This window comes from Macaca fascicularis, chromosome 7, assembly GCF_037993035.2.
Source record: "Macaca fascicularis isolate 582-1 chromosome 7, T2T-MFA8v1.1".
NCBI lineage: Eukaryota > Metazoa > Chordata > Mammalia > Primates > Cercopithecidae > Macaca > Macaca fascicularis.
Window position 1 is genome coordinate 1,109,309 of NC_088381.1, and position 14,511 is coordinate 1,123,819.

Consider the following 14,511-nt stretch of genomic DNA (forward strand, 5'->3'; position numbering starts at 1 on the left):
GACCTGACGGGAGGCAGAGCCCAGGTGGTCATGCTGACTTGCCCAGCTCACCTCCCACTGTGCGGCCCTGGTGCTAGTCCGTGGCGGGGTTAGGGGGCTTGGGAACCCCTGTTTTAAGGCATCTTTTAAGACTTTTTATTATTTTTACTCTTTAGGCCCATTTATCAGAATTTTTAAAATTTCTAATAGCTGAAAATTCTGTTTCTTAAGCATAGAAATTTCGGAATGTCCATCATTATATCTGAAGTAATGAACTTATCTTCTTCTAGAGCCATGTAGTTGAAAAAGTTTTATTCCACGTCCTAGAGGCTAATCATCAGCTTTTCCATTTTTTAAATGGCAAGTGACGGTTTCTCCTCCCACATGGTGTGTGGGGCCCCTGAGCTGGTGGAAGAGGGTGGATTTCCGAGCAGGGACAGCTGCATCCGCATGTCCTAAGCACTCACTGTGGGCTACAGAGATGCTCGTGTGGATCACTTGCAAGCTGGTGTGTGTGACGAGGGAGGGGAGAAAGGTGTTGATGGTGGCAGCGGGCGGAGCGAACTTAGCGCGGGTGCTGGGGTGCCAGTGAGACCACGATGAGCCTGGCTGTCCTGAGAGGGCCGTAGCTGTCTGCCTTGTCATTTACTCATTTGTGTGTTAGGTGCTAGGACTCGATTTCATGATGTCCACGGGCCTCCTCCAGAGCTGAGGGCTCCTGGAGGTATGGAGTGCAGTTTTCTGATTTTACAGACGAGCAAACAAGGCCCCACGAGGAGAGAGGAGGTGCTCTGGAGTAAGAAAATGCTGCTCTGCATCCTGGGTGTGCGTGTCCTTTGTTTTCTGACACAGGGACAATTACTCGGTGTTGCTGAGACTGTTTCCTCCTCTGCACCATGGGTTATCATCGTTCTACCTCATGCAGTCGCCGTGAAAGGTGCAGATGGTGTGTGCAGAGCACTTAATCCAGGGCCAGGTGCACAGCAGTGGGTGCTCAATAACAATTAGTTATTTTTGCTGCTATCCAATGCTGCTGACCAGTGGCCAGCAGTCATGGCTCTTCACTCTTGTTTGGCTTTTGTTTGAGACGGTGTCTTGCTCTGTTGCCGAGGCTGGAGTGCAGTGGTGCGATCTTGGCTCCCTGCAGCCTCTGCCTCCCAGGCTCAAGCAATTCTCCCACCTCAGCCTCCCGAGTCACTGGGACTATAGGTGTGCGCCACCATGCCTGGCTATTTTTTTTTTTTTTTTAACTTTTAGTAGAGATGCGGTCTTGTGATGTTGGCCAGGCTGGTCTTGAACACCTGGCCTCAAGTGATCCACCTGCCTTGGCCTCCCAAAGTGCTGGGATTACAGGTATAAGCTACCGTTCCAGGCTGGCTTTTTGTTCTTTACTGGAAGTCTCTTTTCCCCGCAGACAAAGTTAGCCCAAAGGTTAAGCCAGAAGAAAGGAACGTGTCACAGCTGAGGTCACAGGGCTGGCTTGGAGCGGACGGCATCCCTCTCTGCTCGTCCCTGCAGTGACTTCCTCCTGTCATCCAGGGGCTGTCACATCCTGTTCTTCTCATGAAGACTTAATTAAGTGCCAAAAAAGAGACATACCGAAGTGGGAAGTGTCTTTGCCTTGCGCTGTGTGGGGCAGAGAGGGCAGCCTGGCTCTGGCGCCCGCTCACCATGTCCAGCCGGTGAACCTCCACTCTTGGTGCCATGGCTGTCAAGTCGGGGATGAATGCCTGCCCTGCCTGCTTCCTGGGGCCACCCTCGGCATCGGATAAGGAAGTATCCTTAAAATGGGTCCAAAACTGGCCGTGCGCAATGGCTCATGCCTGTAATCCCAGCCCTGTGGGAGGCTGAGGCGGGTGGGTCACCTGAGGTCAGGAGTTGGAGACCAGCCTGGCCAACATGGTCTCTACTAAAAATATAAAAACTAGCCGGGTGTGGTGGCGGGCACCTGTAATCCCAGCTTCTTGGGAGGCTGAGGCAGGAGAATTGCGTGAACCCAGGAGACAGAGGTTGCAGCGAGCTGACACTGTGCCACTGCACTCCAGCCTCGGCAGCAGAGTGAGACTCCGTCTCGGAAAAAAGGGTCCTAAACTGAGACTGAAAAGCAGAGAACGAACAGAAGGAATTATTAGAGTTTGGTAGCAACTTACTGGATTTTAGGTATTTACATTTAAAACAAAACAACTCTTAAAAACTGAAACTGTGAAAAGCCAACACCTAGTATCACATTTCTTGAAAAAAGGACTTTGAATCTAGTAGTACACATTATAAATGAAATAATTTTAGTCAGAATTTGAGTTTCAGGTAATGACTGGTAAAGGGAGTCAGGTTCTGTGAGATGGAAGCCATGAAAAAATGGAGTGAAAGTCCCTTTAGGGGATTAAGAAATGAGTAATGCATGCTAGCGTTTAATTTTCTGCTTGTTCTTGTTACATTCTTTTTGTATTTTTTTTAAAGAAATTTATTGATGTATAATTTAAATACCATAGTTTCACCCTTTGGAAATGTACGATGAAATTATTTTTACCAGATTTAGAATTCTGCAACCATGACAAGTTCTAGAACATTTCATCACCCCATAAGGATCCCTGGGACCTGTTTCTAGTCAACCTTTGTTGCTTTCCCCAGCCTTGGGTAGCCCTGATCTTTCTGTTTCTCTAAATTTACTTTTTCTGGAATGTTCATATAGATGGACCGACCCCATCTTTTGCGTCTGGCTTCTTTCCCCAGCATCACTTCTAAGCATTCATCCATGTACGAGCTGTGCCGCATTTTCCCTATCCCTTCACCACAGATGGACATTTGGAATGTTTCCAGTTTTCGCCTCCTTTGTATAATGTTGTTATGAGCATCAGTGCTTTGTGTGGACATGTGTTTTCATTTCTGTTGACTGGATTCCTAGTAGAATTGCTGGGTCATATGGTAAATTTATGTTTAACTTCATAAGAAACTGCCAAACTGCTTTCCACGGTGACTAGCCCATTTTACATTCCCACTAGCAATGTATGGGGGCTCCAGTTCTCCACATCTCGGCCTTTTCCCATATTTTGTCTTAGAAATTCCACTTCGATTTGAATTATAATCAAATAAAAAGATGCTTTTGTGATAACACAGAAGTCTCAATTTGATGAAGTGTTGGAATGTGTACCTTTGGTTTAATAGCAGCCTAGTAACTGGGAGGAATTGATTTATGTTGCCAAACGAATGGGCTAGTTGCCAAGGGATCATGTGGCAAATAATTAATGACAGTTTGCTATGGCCTTTCTTAGAGAACATGCTCTATCCGGCCTTCCCCTGCTTTATTAGGGTCATCTAATGATTTAGCAAATGCAAGCAGCTTCCCTAAGAAGGCAGGTTGGTGGTAGCTGTGTGTGTCTGTGGGTGTCCAGGCCTGACGCATCCAGACCCGTGACTCGTCATTTGAATAGATGTGTACACAGTGGCAGATACAGGCCCCTCACGTCCACGCAGGCCTTCGTGTGTGCTAACTCCCTCGCGGCTGGAACGCAGTAATTTCCTGTGCTTCTTTCCAGATCGTGCACAGAACGCTGGCGGCCATGCTGGGTTCCCTGGCGGCGCTGGCAGCGCTGGCTGTGATTGGCGACGTAAGTTGTCACAGTCCCAGTCCCTGGCTCACCACTCAGTGGAACGTCAGCTCAAAGACGTTCCGGGATTCAGGCTTTCGCTGTTTTTTTTCACTATCTTACATGCCACGTCCATGTTTTTGCTCAGGAACCAGGCTAGAGGTATGAACTAACGAGCTACAGCATGAAGAGTATTTTTCATAGGTTGTGTCACACACTCACATCCCAGTGGTGTGATTCCTCACCGTGCCTGAGGAAAGGCTGCTCATGGGCATGTCTGCCTAGGGCTGAGGAGCTGGGCTGTGGTGGGGCTGGATCTGGGTGTTGGAACTAGAGGGGACCATCCTAGCTGGTGCAGAAAGGTGGGAGTCATTGGGGTCAGGGCCTGTCCTGCAGAGATCAGGAGGCCCCTGGAGAGGTGTGTTTGGGGATGAGAGTGTCCTGTTTGGATCTGAGCAGGGCCTCTCTGGCAGCGACATGGGGAACAAATGTAGGGAAACAACAGAGACCAGTGGCCACTGGGGATTGAGGCCCAGAGTTGTCTGAGAGGCAGTGCTGGAACCCAGCTTAGAGTGGGACAGGTGGCCATGCCAGTTCCCGTCATCTGGCCTCAGGCACGGCGCTGCAGAGAGCACATACAGACGCCACTGGGAATGCAACCAGGGCCAGTCCTGCATGTGGGAGCTGCCAGAGGCAGGGGCTAGAAAAAATGTATCACTAAATGCATAGGTTTGACATTATAGATGTCCTGGGTCAACACTGTTTTTTCAGCAACGATATAATCTAACTTCAAAGGCAAGTGGATGGTGAGATTTCCAACCCTGGTCCACCCACTGAGTGGGTCTGCAGCAGGGGGCAGCGCGTCGTTAGGCTCATCACCGGGATGGCGGCGCACGGATTAATTGGCAAATTTGTGCTTTGATTGCAGAGACCCAGCCTGACCCATGTGGTGGAGTGGATTGATTTTGAGACGCTGGCCCTGCTGTTTGGCATGGTAATCACAGCCCTCCCCGTGGGACTGGGCTCCACGCCTGCGGTAACCGGGCCTTCTCTGGCCTCCACTGCTGAGGATCCTTCATTCTGTTAAAGACACAGTGCCTAGGGCTTGACTGAGAAGTGTCAGTGCCGGTTATCGGGAGAACCCGCTCCCGATGTTTAACATGGGTTTTTTTTCTATTTCCTAAGTGTCTCGGCTGGGTTGAGAAATAAAGGGAAAGAGCACGAGAGAGAAATTTAAAGCTGGGTGTCCGGGGGAGACATCACATGTCGGCAGGATCCGTGATGTTCCCTGAGCCGTAAAACCAGCAAGTTTTTATTAGCGATTTTCAAAAGGGGAGGGAGGGCACGAATAGGGTGTGGGTCACAGAGATCACAGGCTTCACAAGGTAATAAAATATCACAAAGCAAATGGAGGCAGGGCGAGATCACAGGACCACCGGTGGAGGAGAAATTAAAATTGCTAATGAAGTTTTGGGCGCATTGTCATTGATAACATCTTATCAGGAAACAGTGTTTAAGAACAGACAACCTGTCTAACTAAAATTTATTAGGTGGGAATCCCGTCCTAAGAAGCCTGGGAGCACTATAGGAGACCGGGGCTTATTTCATCCTGTCGGCTTCAACGGGATGCCTTAAAAGGGGCTGTCTATAAGCCTACCTTCAGGGCGCATTCTCTTTCTCAGGGATGTTCCTTGCTGAGAAAAAGAATTCAGCGATATTTCTCCTATTTGTAAAGAGGGGGGATATAGCTCTGTTCCGTCTGGCTCACCGGCGGCCAGTTCAAAGTTACCTCTCTTGTTCCCTGAACATCGCTGTTATCCTGTTCTTTTTTTAAGATGCCCGGATTTCATATTGTTCAAACACACATGCTCTACAAACAATTTGTGCAGTTGATACAATCACAGGGTCCTGAGGCGACACTCATCCTCCTCAGCTTACAAAGAAGATGATGGGATTAAGAGATTAAATAAAGACAGGTGTAGGAAAACACGGGGTATTGATTGGGGAAGTGATAAGTGTCCATGAAATCTTCACAATTTATATTCAGAGATTACAGTAAAGACAGGCGTAAGAAATTATAAAAGTATTAATTTGGGGAACTAATAAATGTCCATGAAATCGTCACAATTTATGTTCTTGTGCCGCGGCTTCAGCCGGTCCCTCCGTTCGGGGTCCCTGACTTCCCGCAACAGCGGGTCTCCGGAATCTCTCCTGAGGAGGAACGGAATGGGGCTATGGTTCGTTAGCGGGAGAATTCCAGCCCAAGGCATGTCTGACGATGAAATCATATTGCTATTTAGAAAAGCTAGTAATTCTTTTGAGTTACTGCCCTTAAAATAAAAAAATGGACTATCCCAAATAAACAAACCATGTAGGAGTTTCAGTGGAAGAGAGAGTACCTTTCATGATGTGAGTAAAGGAAGGTGTCACTCCTAAGCGGTAGTTCGGGTGTTTGCTAATTGATCATATTACCCAGTGGCCACTCTGTGCTGCGAGGAATGCCACCAGCGCCACCTGCAGGAACTCGAAATGCCCCAGCGGGCTAGTGTGGGACACGAGTCATGACCCAGCTTAACGAGAACCAGTGGAGCCTGGCCAGGGCCTGGCAGTAGGGGCAGCCCACGTGTTCCTGAGCAGACCCCAAACAGTCCAGTGGTCTGCAGGAGGGCTCTTCCTCTCTGGGCTAGAAGACTTGCTCTGTGTACAGCTGGGCACTATAGATCCTCATTTTCCTTGCTAACGTTTCATCCCTCCCAAGGCTGGCCAACATAACAGAAGGCCCAGCTACGTTAGGCTTCCATGTGACCTGACTGGAGACCGTGCCGCCATCCTCTGTGGGCAGTGCTCAGGGAGGCAGGCGAGTGTTCTAGCCCCGGCTTCACAGAGTAACTCATATTTGTATCGGGCCTGAGACGTATACAGAGTTTGGGCATCTGGATAGAAGAGAGGAAATGTGCCAGATATCCCTGAGATATGCCTGTTTTAAAAAAGGAATGCTATATTAGTTTGCTAGGACTATGTAACAAAGTACCACAGACCATTTGGCTTAAATAATATAAATGTATTTCCTCACAGCTCTGGAGGCTGGAAGTCCGAGATCACGGTGTGGGCAGGGTTGGTTTCTCCTAAGCCTCTCTTCCTGGGCTTGTAGATGGCACCTTCTCCCTGCGTTTTCACTTTGTCTTCCCCATGTGTTTCTGAGTCCTGAGACCCTCCTCCTGTAAGGACACCAGCCACACTGAATCAGGGCTCACCCTAACCACCTCATTTTAACTTAATTACCTCCTTCAACACTGTCACTCCAAATATGTCATGTTCCCAGGTACTGGGGGCTAGGACGTGAACATATGAATTTTGAGGGACACAGTTCAGCCTATAAAAATGGCGTTGGTGTTTTTTTCTCGTCGGAATTCAGTTCCGCGAGCACTTGCAGGTTCTGCAATGCTGGAACTGCACGGTGCAGGGTCATTACAACCAGGTCCCTGCCTTTTCTCCCCCATTTCCTGGCAGCTGACCACCCACAGGGCCATTTACCCCCATCCCTGAGTTCCAGTCTCCCATGGTGGTTCTGTCAGCAAATGTGTAAACGCCACACGGGTCTGCACACGCCTGTCTGCTCGTGCATGTCCATTGGTGTGCGAAGCCCCGTGTTCCAACGTCAGCTCTCAGTGGCCTTTTGGGTGAGGATGAACATTGATGGTCACTCAGGACACGATGGATATTTACACTGGGTCTAAATTGACTGGGGACATTTTTGTTTTCTATAGTTTATTTAAGAGACAGTAGTGTCTACTGGGACTCCTGTTTACCAAGTATTGTAATTTGAATAATTATATTGCATTTTCACAACCTGATGAAGTATAGAACATTCAGAGGTAAGGTGAAAAAACTGAGGGACAGAAAGGTTAATTCATATTTTTGTTCAAGTTCGGACTTTTTTTTTTCTTTTTTTTTTTTGAGACAGAGTCTCGCTCTGTCGCCCAGGCTGGAGTGCAGTGGCGTGATCTCGGCTCACTACAAGCTCCGCCTCCTGGGTTCATGCCATTCTCCTGCCTCAGCCTCCCGAGTAGCTGGGACTGCAGGTGCCCGCCACCATGCCTAGCTTTTTGTATTTTTTTTTTTTTAGTAGAGACAAGGTTTCACCACTGTGTTAGCCAGGATGGTCTTGATCTCCTGACCTTGTGATCTGCCCGCCTCGGCCTCCCAAAGTGCTGGGGTTGCACCCGTGAGCCACCGCGCCCAGCCTCAAGTTCGGACTATTTTTAAGTGGCGGAATCAGGATCTGAACTTGCATCTTCTCATTCCAAGTTCAACACATGGTGACTGCCATCTAAGAGGTGAAGCAGAGGAACTTCCAGAACATTCAGTAGTTGCAATGTCTGGTTGATAAAATTCGGACTATCTGGGACATGACTTTTTATTAGGATCCAGGATAGCTGTTTTCACCAACTCATCATCCTCACTGGAAAGAAACAGGCAACAGGCATTCTGGGTTCACCTGGAATCCAGGGAGCAATCGTTTCAATACAACTGCTCCCAAATTGGTGACAAAAATCAGTTTAATTATTTTAGAAAACAAAATCGAACCCACTTTTAGCATCGCAGAATGTTTAAGTGTTGCTTGTGTGGACACGTAGGTGCAGAAGGCCACGTGCTGGCCCCCGCCCCGCTTCTACCTTTGTGGCTGAGAGCAAGCCTCCTTGCACTCTGATCTCATTTCCTAGTCTATAAAACAGAGGGTGAAAATAACACCTGATTTTTTTTTTTTGAGGATCGGATGGGATGGTAATGTGCCTTGAGGACAAATCCCCAGACACACATGTAGGCACAAAACCGCTAGCAAGAGGCTCCATTCGAGGAGCGAGTGAGTGTACTATTCCAGGAAGCGACGGTGTTTCTGAGTGTACCAGGAAGTGAGTGTGCCAGGAAGTGAGTGTACCAGGAAGTGAGTGTGCCAGGAAGTGAGTGTACTATTCCAGGAAGCGACGGTGTTTCTGCATCTCAGAGTGGGGAGCCTGGCAATGTGGTGGCTTTCAGAGGCCACAGCTCAAATGTGTAATGGATCATGCTGATGTCGTTTTAATATGGTGTCCTGCTAAAAGGTTATCCTTGTCTTCTTCTCTTTTCCCCATAGATGATCTTAGTAGCCATATTTTCAGAAACGGGATTTTTCGATTACTGTGCTGTAAAGGTAGGTATGATGTTGCATTTAATAATTCCATACTGATTAATTTATATCTGTATTTTTCTGACATTATATATTTAGGAAACAAACATTAAAAAATTCCATCCTCCTTTTAAAGGTTACTTCTGCAGGGCAGGGTATGCTGACTGTGTTAAGTTGTATGGCTCTGAGTGGCACTTTCAGCTGCTCAGTAAATAAATGAAGAAGGAGGTCAAGGAAAAGGGTATTAGGTTGAATGTTTGTGTATTATTTAAATTGTCTGGTGAGAGCTACACATCAAACATTGTTTTGCATATTAGAGTATCCCAATATTTCAAGCCATTAGCTTCTGATTACTTTGCTTTTTGGTGAAATAATTTCCATGATTACTTCCTAAATATTGAATATATACACATTTATGTTTTTAACTGGAACCCTGGGGAGCTTCATCAGCCAGCTCTAGCCTCCAGGATTTGTACCTGACCTGTCATTCAGGGTTGGCAAGAGGAGAGCTCATCGTGTACCATGCCCTGCTAATGCAGTCTAATGCTGTGCTTGAATATGTATAGTTTTTGAAACTGAAAAGGTCTTTTTTTTTTTTTTTGAGACGGAGATTCGCTCTGTCGCCTGGGCTGGAGTGCAGTGGCCGGATCTTAGCTCACTGCAAGCTCCGCCTCCCGGGTCTACGCTGCCTCAGCCTCCCGAGTAGCTGAGACTACAGGCGCCCACCTAGTTTTTTGTATTTTTTTAGTAGAGACAGGGTTTCACCGTGTTAGCCAGGATGGTCTCCATCTCCTGATCTCGTGACCCGCCCGTCTCGGCCTCCCAAAGTGCTGGGATTACAGGCTTGAGCCACCGCGCCCGGCCAAGGTCTTTTTAAAAGTTACTCAACAGGCCGGGCGCAGTGGCTCACGCCTGTAATCCTAGCACTTTGGGAGGCCAAGGTGGGTGGATCACGAGGTCAAGAGATTGAGACCATCCTGGTGAACATGGTGAAACCTCGTCTCTACTAAAAATAAACAAATTAGCTGCGTGGTGGCATGCACCTGTGGTCCCAGCTACTCGGGAAGCTGAGGCGAGAGAATTGCTTGAACCCCAGGCGTGGAGGCTGCAGTGAGCCAAGATCACACCACTGAACTCCAGCCTGGGTGGCAGAGTGAGACTCTGTCTCAAAAAAAAAAAAAAAAAAAAAAAAATTAACAAAGCCCTTTGCAAACTTTGAATGATAGAACCATGCTGTGATTTTGTCATCTTTGTGCCCCATCTTGTACATGCCAGGTAGATATTTGGTCTATTACTCCTTACTATTAAAAGTATCCCTTAGTTCCCTAGAGATCAGCAGACACTAGGCTCACATGTATCCCAAATGTCAAAGCCCAGGTTGTCTAACCAGAATACCGATGGCATTACGGGGACTGAGGGTCATCACCCTGTGACAAATTAACCATGACGGGCTGTGTGAAGGAGGAGGATCAGAGGGGTGACAGTGCTGGCTAGGGAGGGTGTAGAATGTCTAGGAACTTTGGTGGCCAGCACTCTCTCCTCTCGGCCCCCCCGGGACTCCGTGGGTCTACATCTTAACCCATGGGGCAATGTTAGTTTGGCTCCCTGTTCCTAAAGTCACTAATGAAAGGCTGCCTCTGTTCTATGAGCCTGCTGACTGGCTTGTACTCTGTGTGTGCGGCCAGGCATACCGGCTCTCCCGGGGACGGGTGTGGGCCATGATCATCATGCTGTGTCTCATCGCGGCCGTCCTCTCTGCCTTCTTGGACAACGTCACCACCATGCTCCTCTTCACGCCTGTGACCATAAGGTATGCAAAGCGCCTCTGCCGTGGGGGTTGTGGCCAGGCTCTGGCAGGCATGGGCTCTGGCTGCATGGCCTGGCTCCAGGCTCCATTCTCAGGTGCATGAAAAGGTGGGCGGTTGAGCCCACAGCTCAGTGCATTCCAGTCCAGCTCGTGTCTGCTTTGTGTGACTGCAGTACATGCTACAAGCAGTGGGGCCTCAGAAGCTGGTGGCAGAAATGTCTGCGGGAGGTGGAAGATAGAGGCTGTGCTTTCCTGGAGATTGTAGTCTCATGGGGAGACACGTGGACAAGAATGGCTCAGCCCTGGTGAAACCCCGTCTCTACTAAGAATACAAAAATTAGCTGAGTGGCGGCACGCGCCTGTAATCCCAGCTACTCGGGAGGCTGAGGCAGGATAATCCCTTGAACCCGGGAGGCATAGGTTGCAGTGAGCCAAGATTGTGCCACTGCACTCCAACCTGGGCAACAGAGCGAGACTCCGTCTCACAAAAAAAAAACAAAAAAAACCAAAAAAACAGCTCACCCCAGACCACCAGGTGCCCAGGTACCAGGAGTCCTTGTCCCTGTTCTTCTCCATCACCATCTGCCACCTGGGCTGGGTTGGCAGGTCACACACATGCCGAGGGCTCACAGGGTCATGTAGCTGGGGGGAGGTGGAACAGCCATCGCAAGGTTCCTCATCAGAGGCTTGGAGGGTCGCAGGACCAATGGGGCTCAGCAGAACCAAAGTTCAGTCTGGCAAAGCTTTATAGGGCAACTCTGGGAAAGAGAAGTTCAGTTCAGTTCTGTTCAGTTCCACTCCACGCCACGCCACGCCACACCACCCCACCCCATTCAATTCCACTCAATTCAATTCTGTTTCTTTTAATTCCATCCACTTTAATCATCCATTATTTATTGGGGACCATAGGCCTGTTTACCCAGAATCTTCTGAAGCATGAGCTGTGGTCCCAGTCCTCGTGTGGGCCCCTTCTGAAGGCACGGACCTGTGTGTTTCCATATGTATGCTCTCTATTTTAAATATGACTCCCCAGCATGTCAGCCTTGGGGCTGGCCCTGAGGACACGGGGCAAGAAGGCAAGAGGGGCCCCTCAGGGAGTCACCCTCCGGTCCTGCTTGTAATAGGGTGTCTTGAACAAGTCACTTCAGGTGTACTGATCTGGGTCATAATGGCAAAGAGATTAACCTGAGCTGGCATTCTGAGGGCTCTGTGAGACACAGGGCCTGCCTGGACACAAGGCATGGGACACACAGCAGGTTCCAAGGCCCCGTGGTACTGCTTCCAGGGCTCCAGGTTAATCTGGGGGATGCCTTTTGTGTTTGAACAGTGGTGGCTCTTAGAGGAGGAGTGGGGTGGGGAGGAGTACGGAGTGGCCAGCGCTGCTGGGGAGGTAGATGCAGCATCCCCAGGCCATCTGCTGCCTCCGTGTGGAGACTCAGGTTTGTACCCAGGCTCCTGCAAGCCGGGCTACACTGTCACGCCCTGTGTGGCATGGGAGGGACCCTGGGCTCTCAGCCTCCTCGCAGGGTGTGGTACCGCCCCTCTCAGTGCCCAGGTGGAGAGTCAATGAGGGAGGCGTGAACGTGTTTGAAGGCTGCTGTACACTGTCACGTGCACTAGTGATGGCACCAAACTGTGCCTTCTGGACGTGTCGGGGGACAAGAGTCAGGCCCATCTGCCCCCTCTAACCAGCATGACTCTGCTGCTGCCCTGGCTTGAAGACCTCCGCATATCCTCGCGCTCCCCCATGGCAGCCTGGTGAGAGCAGGGTTCCTGGGCTGGGGTGCGCTGGGCACTTTGTTCCCAGCATCCCTGTATAGCCCGGGCAGCTGAGAGGTATCTCAGCCTTGCCACAATTTGTTCATATCCTCACTACTCGGAACTGCTTTTGTCATGTTGTTAGAGCAGTAATTCCATTTATTAGTCAAAAATTTGCATCTTTCAAGATTCCGGTGCTGGTGTTCTAAGATTCCCTATTTATCTGACCATATTCTTTATGGCTTTGTAAGTGCTGGCCACATTCTTCCCCTTTGTCTGGACTAAGTGGCTTTGGTCCTTCTAGTTAACAGCTAGTCCCATTGAGATGGGTGCACCGCCCTGCCTGGTCTGGCACTGTTGACTGCTACACACACATATTTTCTTGCTAGAAGCAGATCCTGGGAGCTTCCTTAGCACTGTGCTGCTGCTGCCTCGGGGCAGAGTCTCATCTGTGGAGCCACTCCTGCTTCAGTCCCCAGGCACACTCCTTCCTCAGCTCCCACATGGTTCCATGGGCCTGTGCTCCTCATGCCAGCAGAGGGGAGGCTGTGTGGCCGGCCTCACTCTGAGCTGATGGCCAGGAGGTGGTGGGTGGCCTCTGAGTGAGACCCGAGGCCGGGTCCTGTGTGGGAGTGGGCTGTGCGGATGAGCAGGTGTGGGGGACGCTGTGATGTGCCTTCTGCACTTTCTTTATGGCAGTGTTTCCCAGCTGTGTACATGCTGGGTCCCTGGGGAGCTATAGAGCGCCACTGCCCGGGCCCACTCCCAGGCACTGGTCTGCGCCGGCCAAGCCATAGGACTCCCAGATTCTAGCACAAATCTCGTGAGGCCACGGTGGAGCTCCACAGCTGTAGAGTGTGGCCTGACAGGTCTGTGGGGTGAATACAGTTGACGCGAATCGATTGTACTCCAACACAGCTAGAAGAGAATAACTGGAATGCTCCCAGGGTAAAGAACAGATTGATAGTTAAGGGGATGGGTATCCCGTTACCTGGTTTGATTATGTGAATTACTACATTATCATACGTACCCTGAAAATGTACGTGTGTATATCTAGTATGTATTATAGCAATAAAAAGTAAATAAATAGAAAATGCATAGATGAATGAAACAAAGGGAGGGGACGAGGAGAGAACCTAGGGCCTTGGTGTCCAGGAAGCGGGAGGTGGGAAAGGGGCTGAGTCAGCAGGCCCTGTGTGACCATCCGCTCTCCCTCCACACCAACCCCCACAGCACCAGCTGGGAGCGCTGGGGAAAGGGCACCTGATCACACTGAGGGTTTGGTGACTGGAGGCTCACTTGGGAAGGAATGTAGCTCTTGGAGTGAGCTGTGGCCTGCAGGGGTTGTTGCATTGTTCATTCCCCCCAGCGCTGCCCTCCCCACAGGTGTGTGTGTGTGTGTGTGTGTGTGTGCGCGCACCTCCCTTGTACGAACAAGTGCCTTAAAAATCTCTGGGTTGCACGTGAGCCTTTCACAATGTGCACAGTGGGACTACTTTCATTTCCTCCATTTGTGACAGGTTGTGTGAGGTGCTCAACCTCGATCCCAGACAAGTCCTGATCGCAGAAGTGATCTTCACAAACATTGGAGGAGCTGCCACTGCCATCGGGGACCCTCCAAATGTCATTATTGTTTCCAACCAGGAGCTGAGGAAGATGGTACGTACCAGCATGCTAGGGTTGCTTCCAACAAACGCATACTTCCACTTACTTAGCGCTCTACCCCACGTGGACGCCTTTGTTAGAAATGAAGATCATCACGCCACCTCTTCATAGTAAGTGCTACTGGGCATCTCAAGAGTGGGATGTTCGGTGACTGGTCCTTCAATCCTAGAGTTAACTGGCTTGAATTGACTTCATACTCATTCTGGTCAGTTTTTAAAGAAATGACTGGATAGCATGATATAGTTAGTCATGGTATGTTATATTAATTTTATTAATAGGAACTGAGGTTTCTTCCAACTTACATTAAAAACAAAATGACCTGTCCCCTCTCACTGGAGATACGGGATTCCCTTCTTAACTGTGGTGGATTAATTTACTGATAAAGGACTTAAAATTTATTTTTTAAGGGTCAGAAATGAATGTCTTTAGAAATAAATTCTTTGAAAGCCCCCTATAAATATTAGGGTATAATTTCTTTATATACTGTAATAAAGACAAAGTGTTAGAAAGTGCAAGGTATTTTACATATCTTCAAGGTGAAAATTGAACTA

The 14,511-nt window shown here is 49.1% G+C and overlaps 1 protein-coding gene across 28 annotated transcripts in view; it reads left to right on the forward strand.

Moving 5' to 3' along the window:
* Nucleotides 1-14,511, forward strand: part of OCA2 (OCA2 melanosomal transmembrane protein) — a 460,826-nt gene that overhangs the window by 104,194 nt on the left and 342,121 nt on the right. For 26 of the 28 annotated variants that reach the window (XM_073995274.1, XM_065547634.1, XM_073995264.1 and 23 more), the window contains 5 exons: nucleotides 3,513-3,584; nucleotides 4,492-4,557; nucleotides 8,698-8,754; nucleotides 10,416-10,540; nucleotides 13,816-13,954. In XM_073995274.1, the coding sequence (XP_073851375.1) occupies nucleotides 3,513-3,584; nucleotides 4,492-4,557; nucleotides 8,698-8,754; nucleotides 10,416-10,540; nucleotides 13,816-13,954 (459 nt within the window). The remainder of the gene's footprint in view (nucleotides 1-3,512; nucleotides 3,585-4,491; nucleotides 4,558-8,697; nucleotides 8,755-10,415; nucleotides 10,541-13,815; nucleotides 13,955-14,511) is intronic. The other 2 variants (XM_045395167.3, XM_073995263.1) reach the window with 2 other exon arrangements.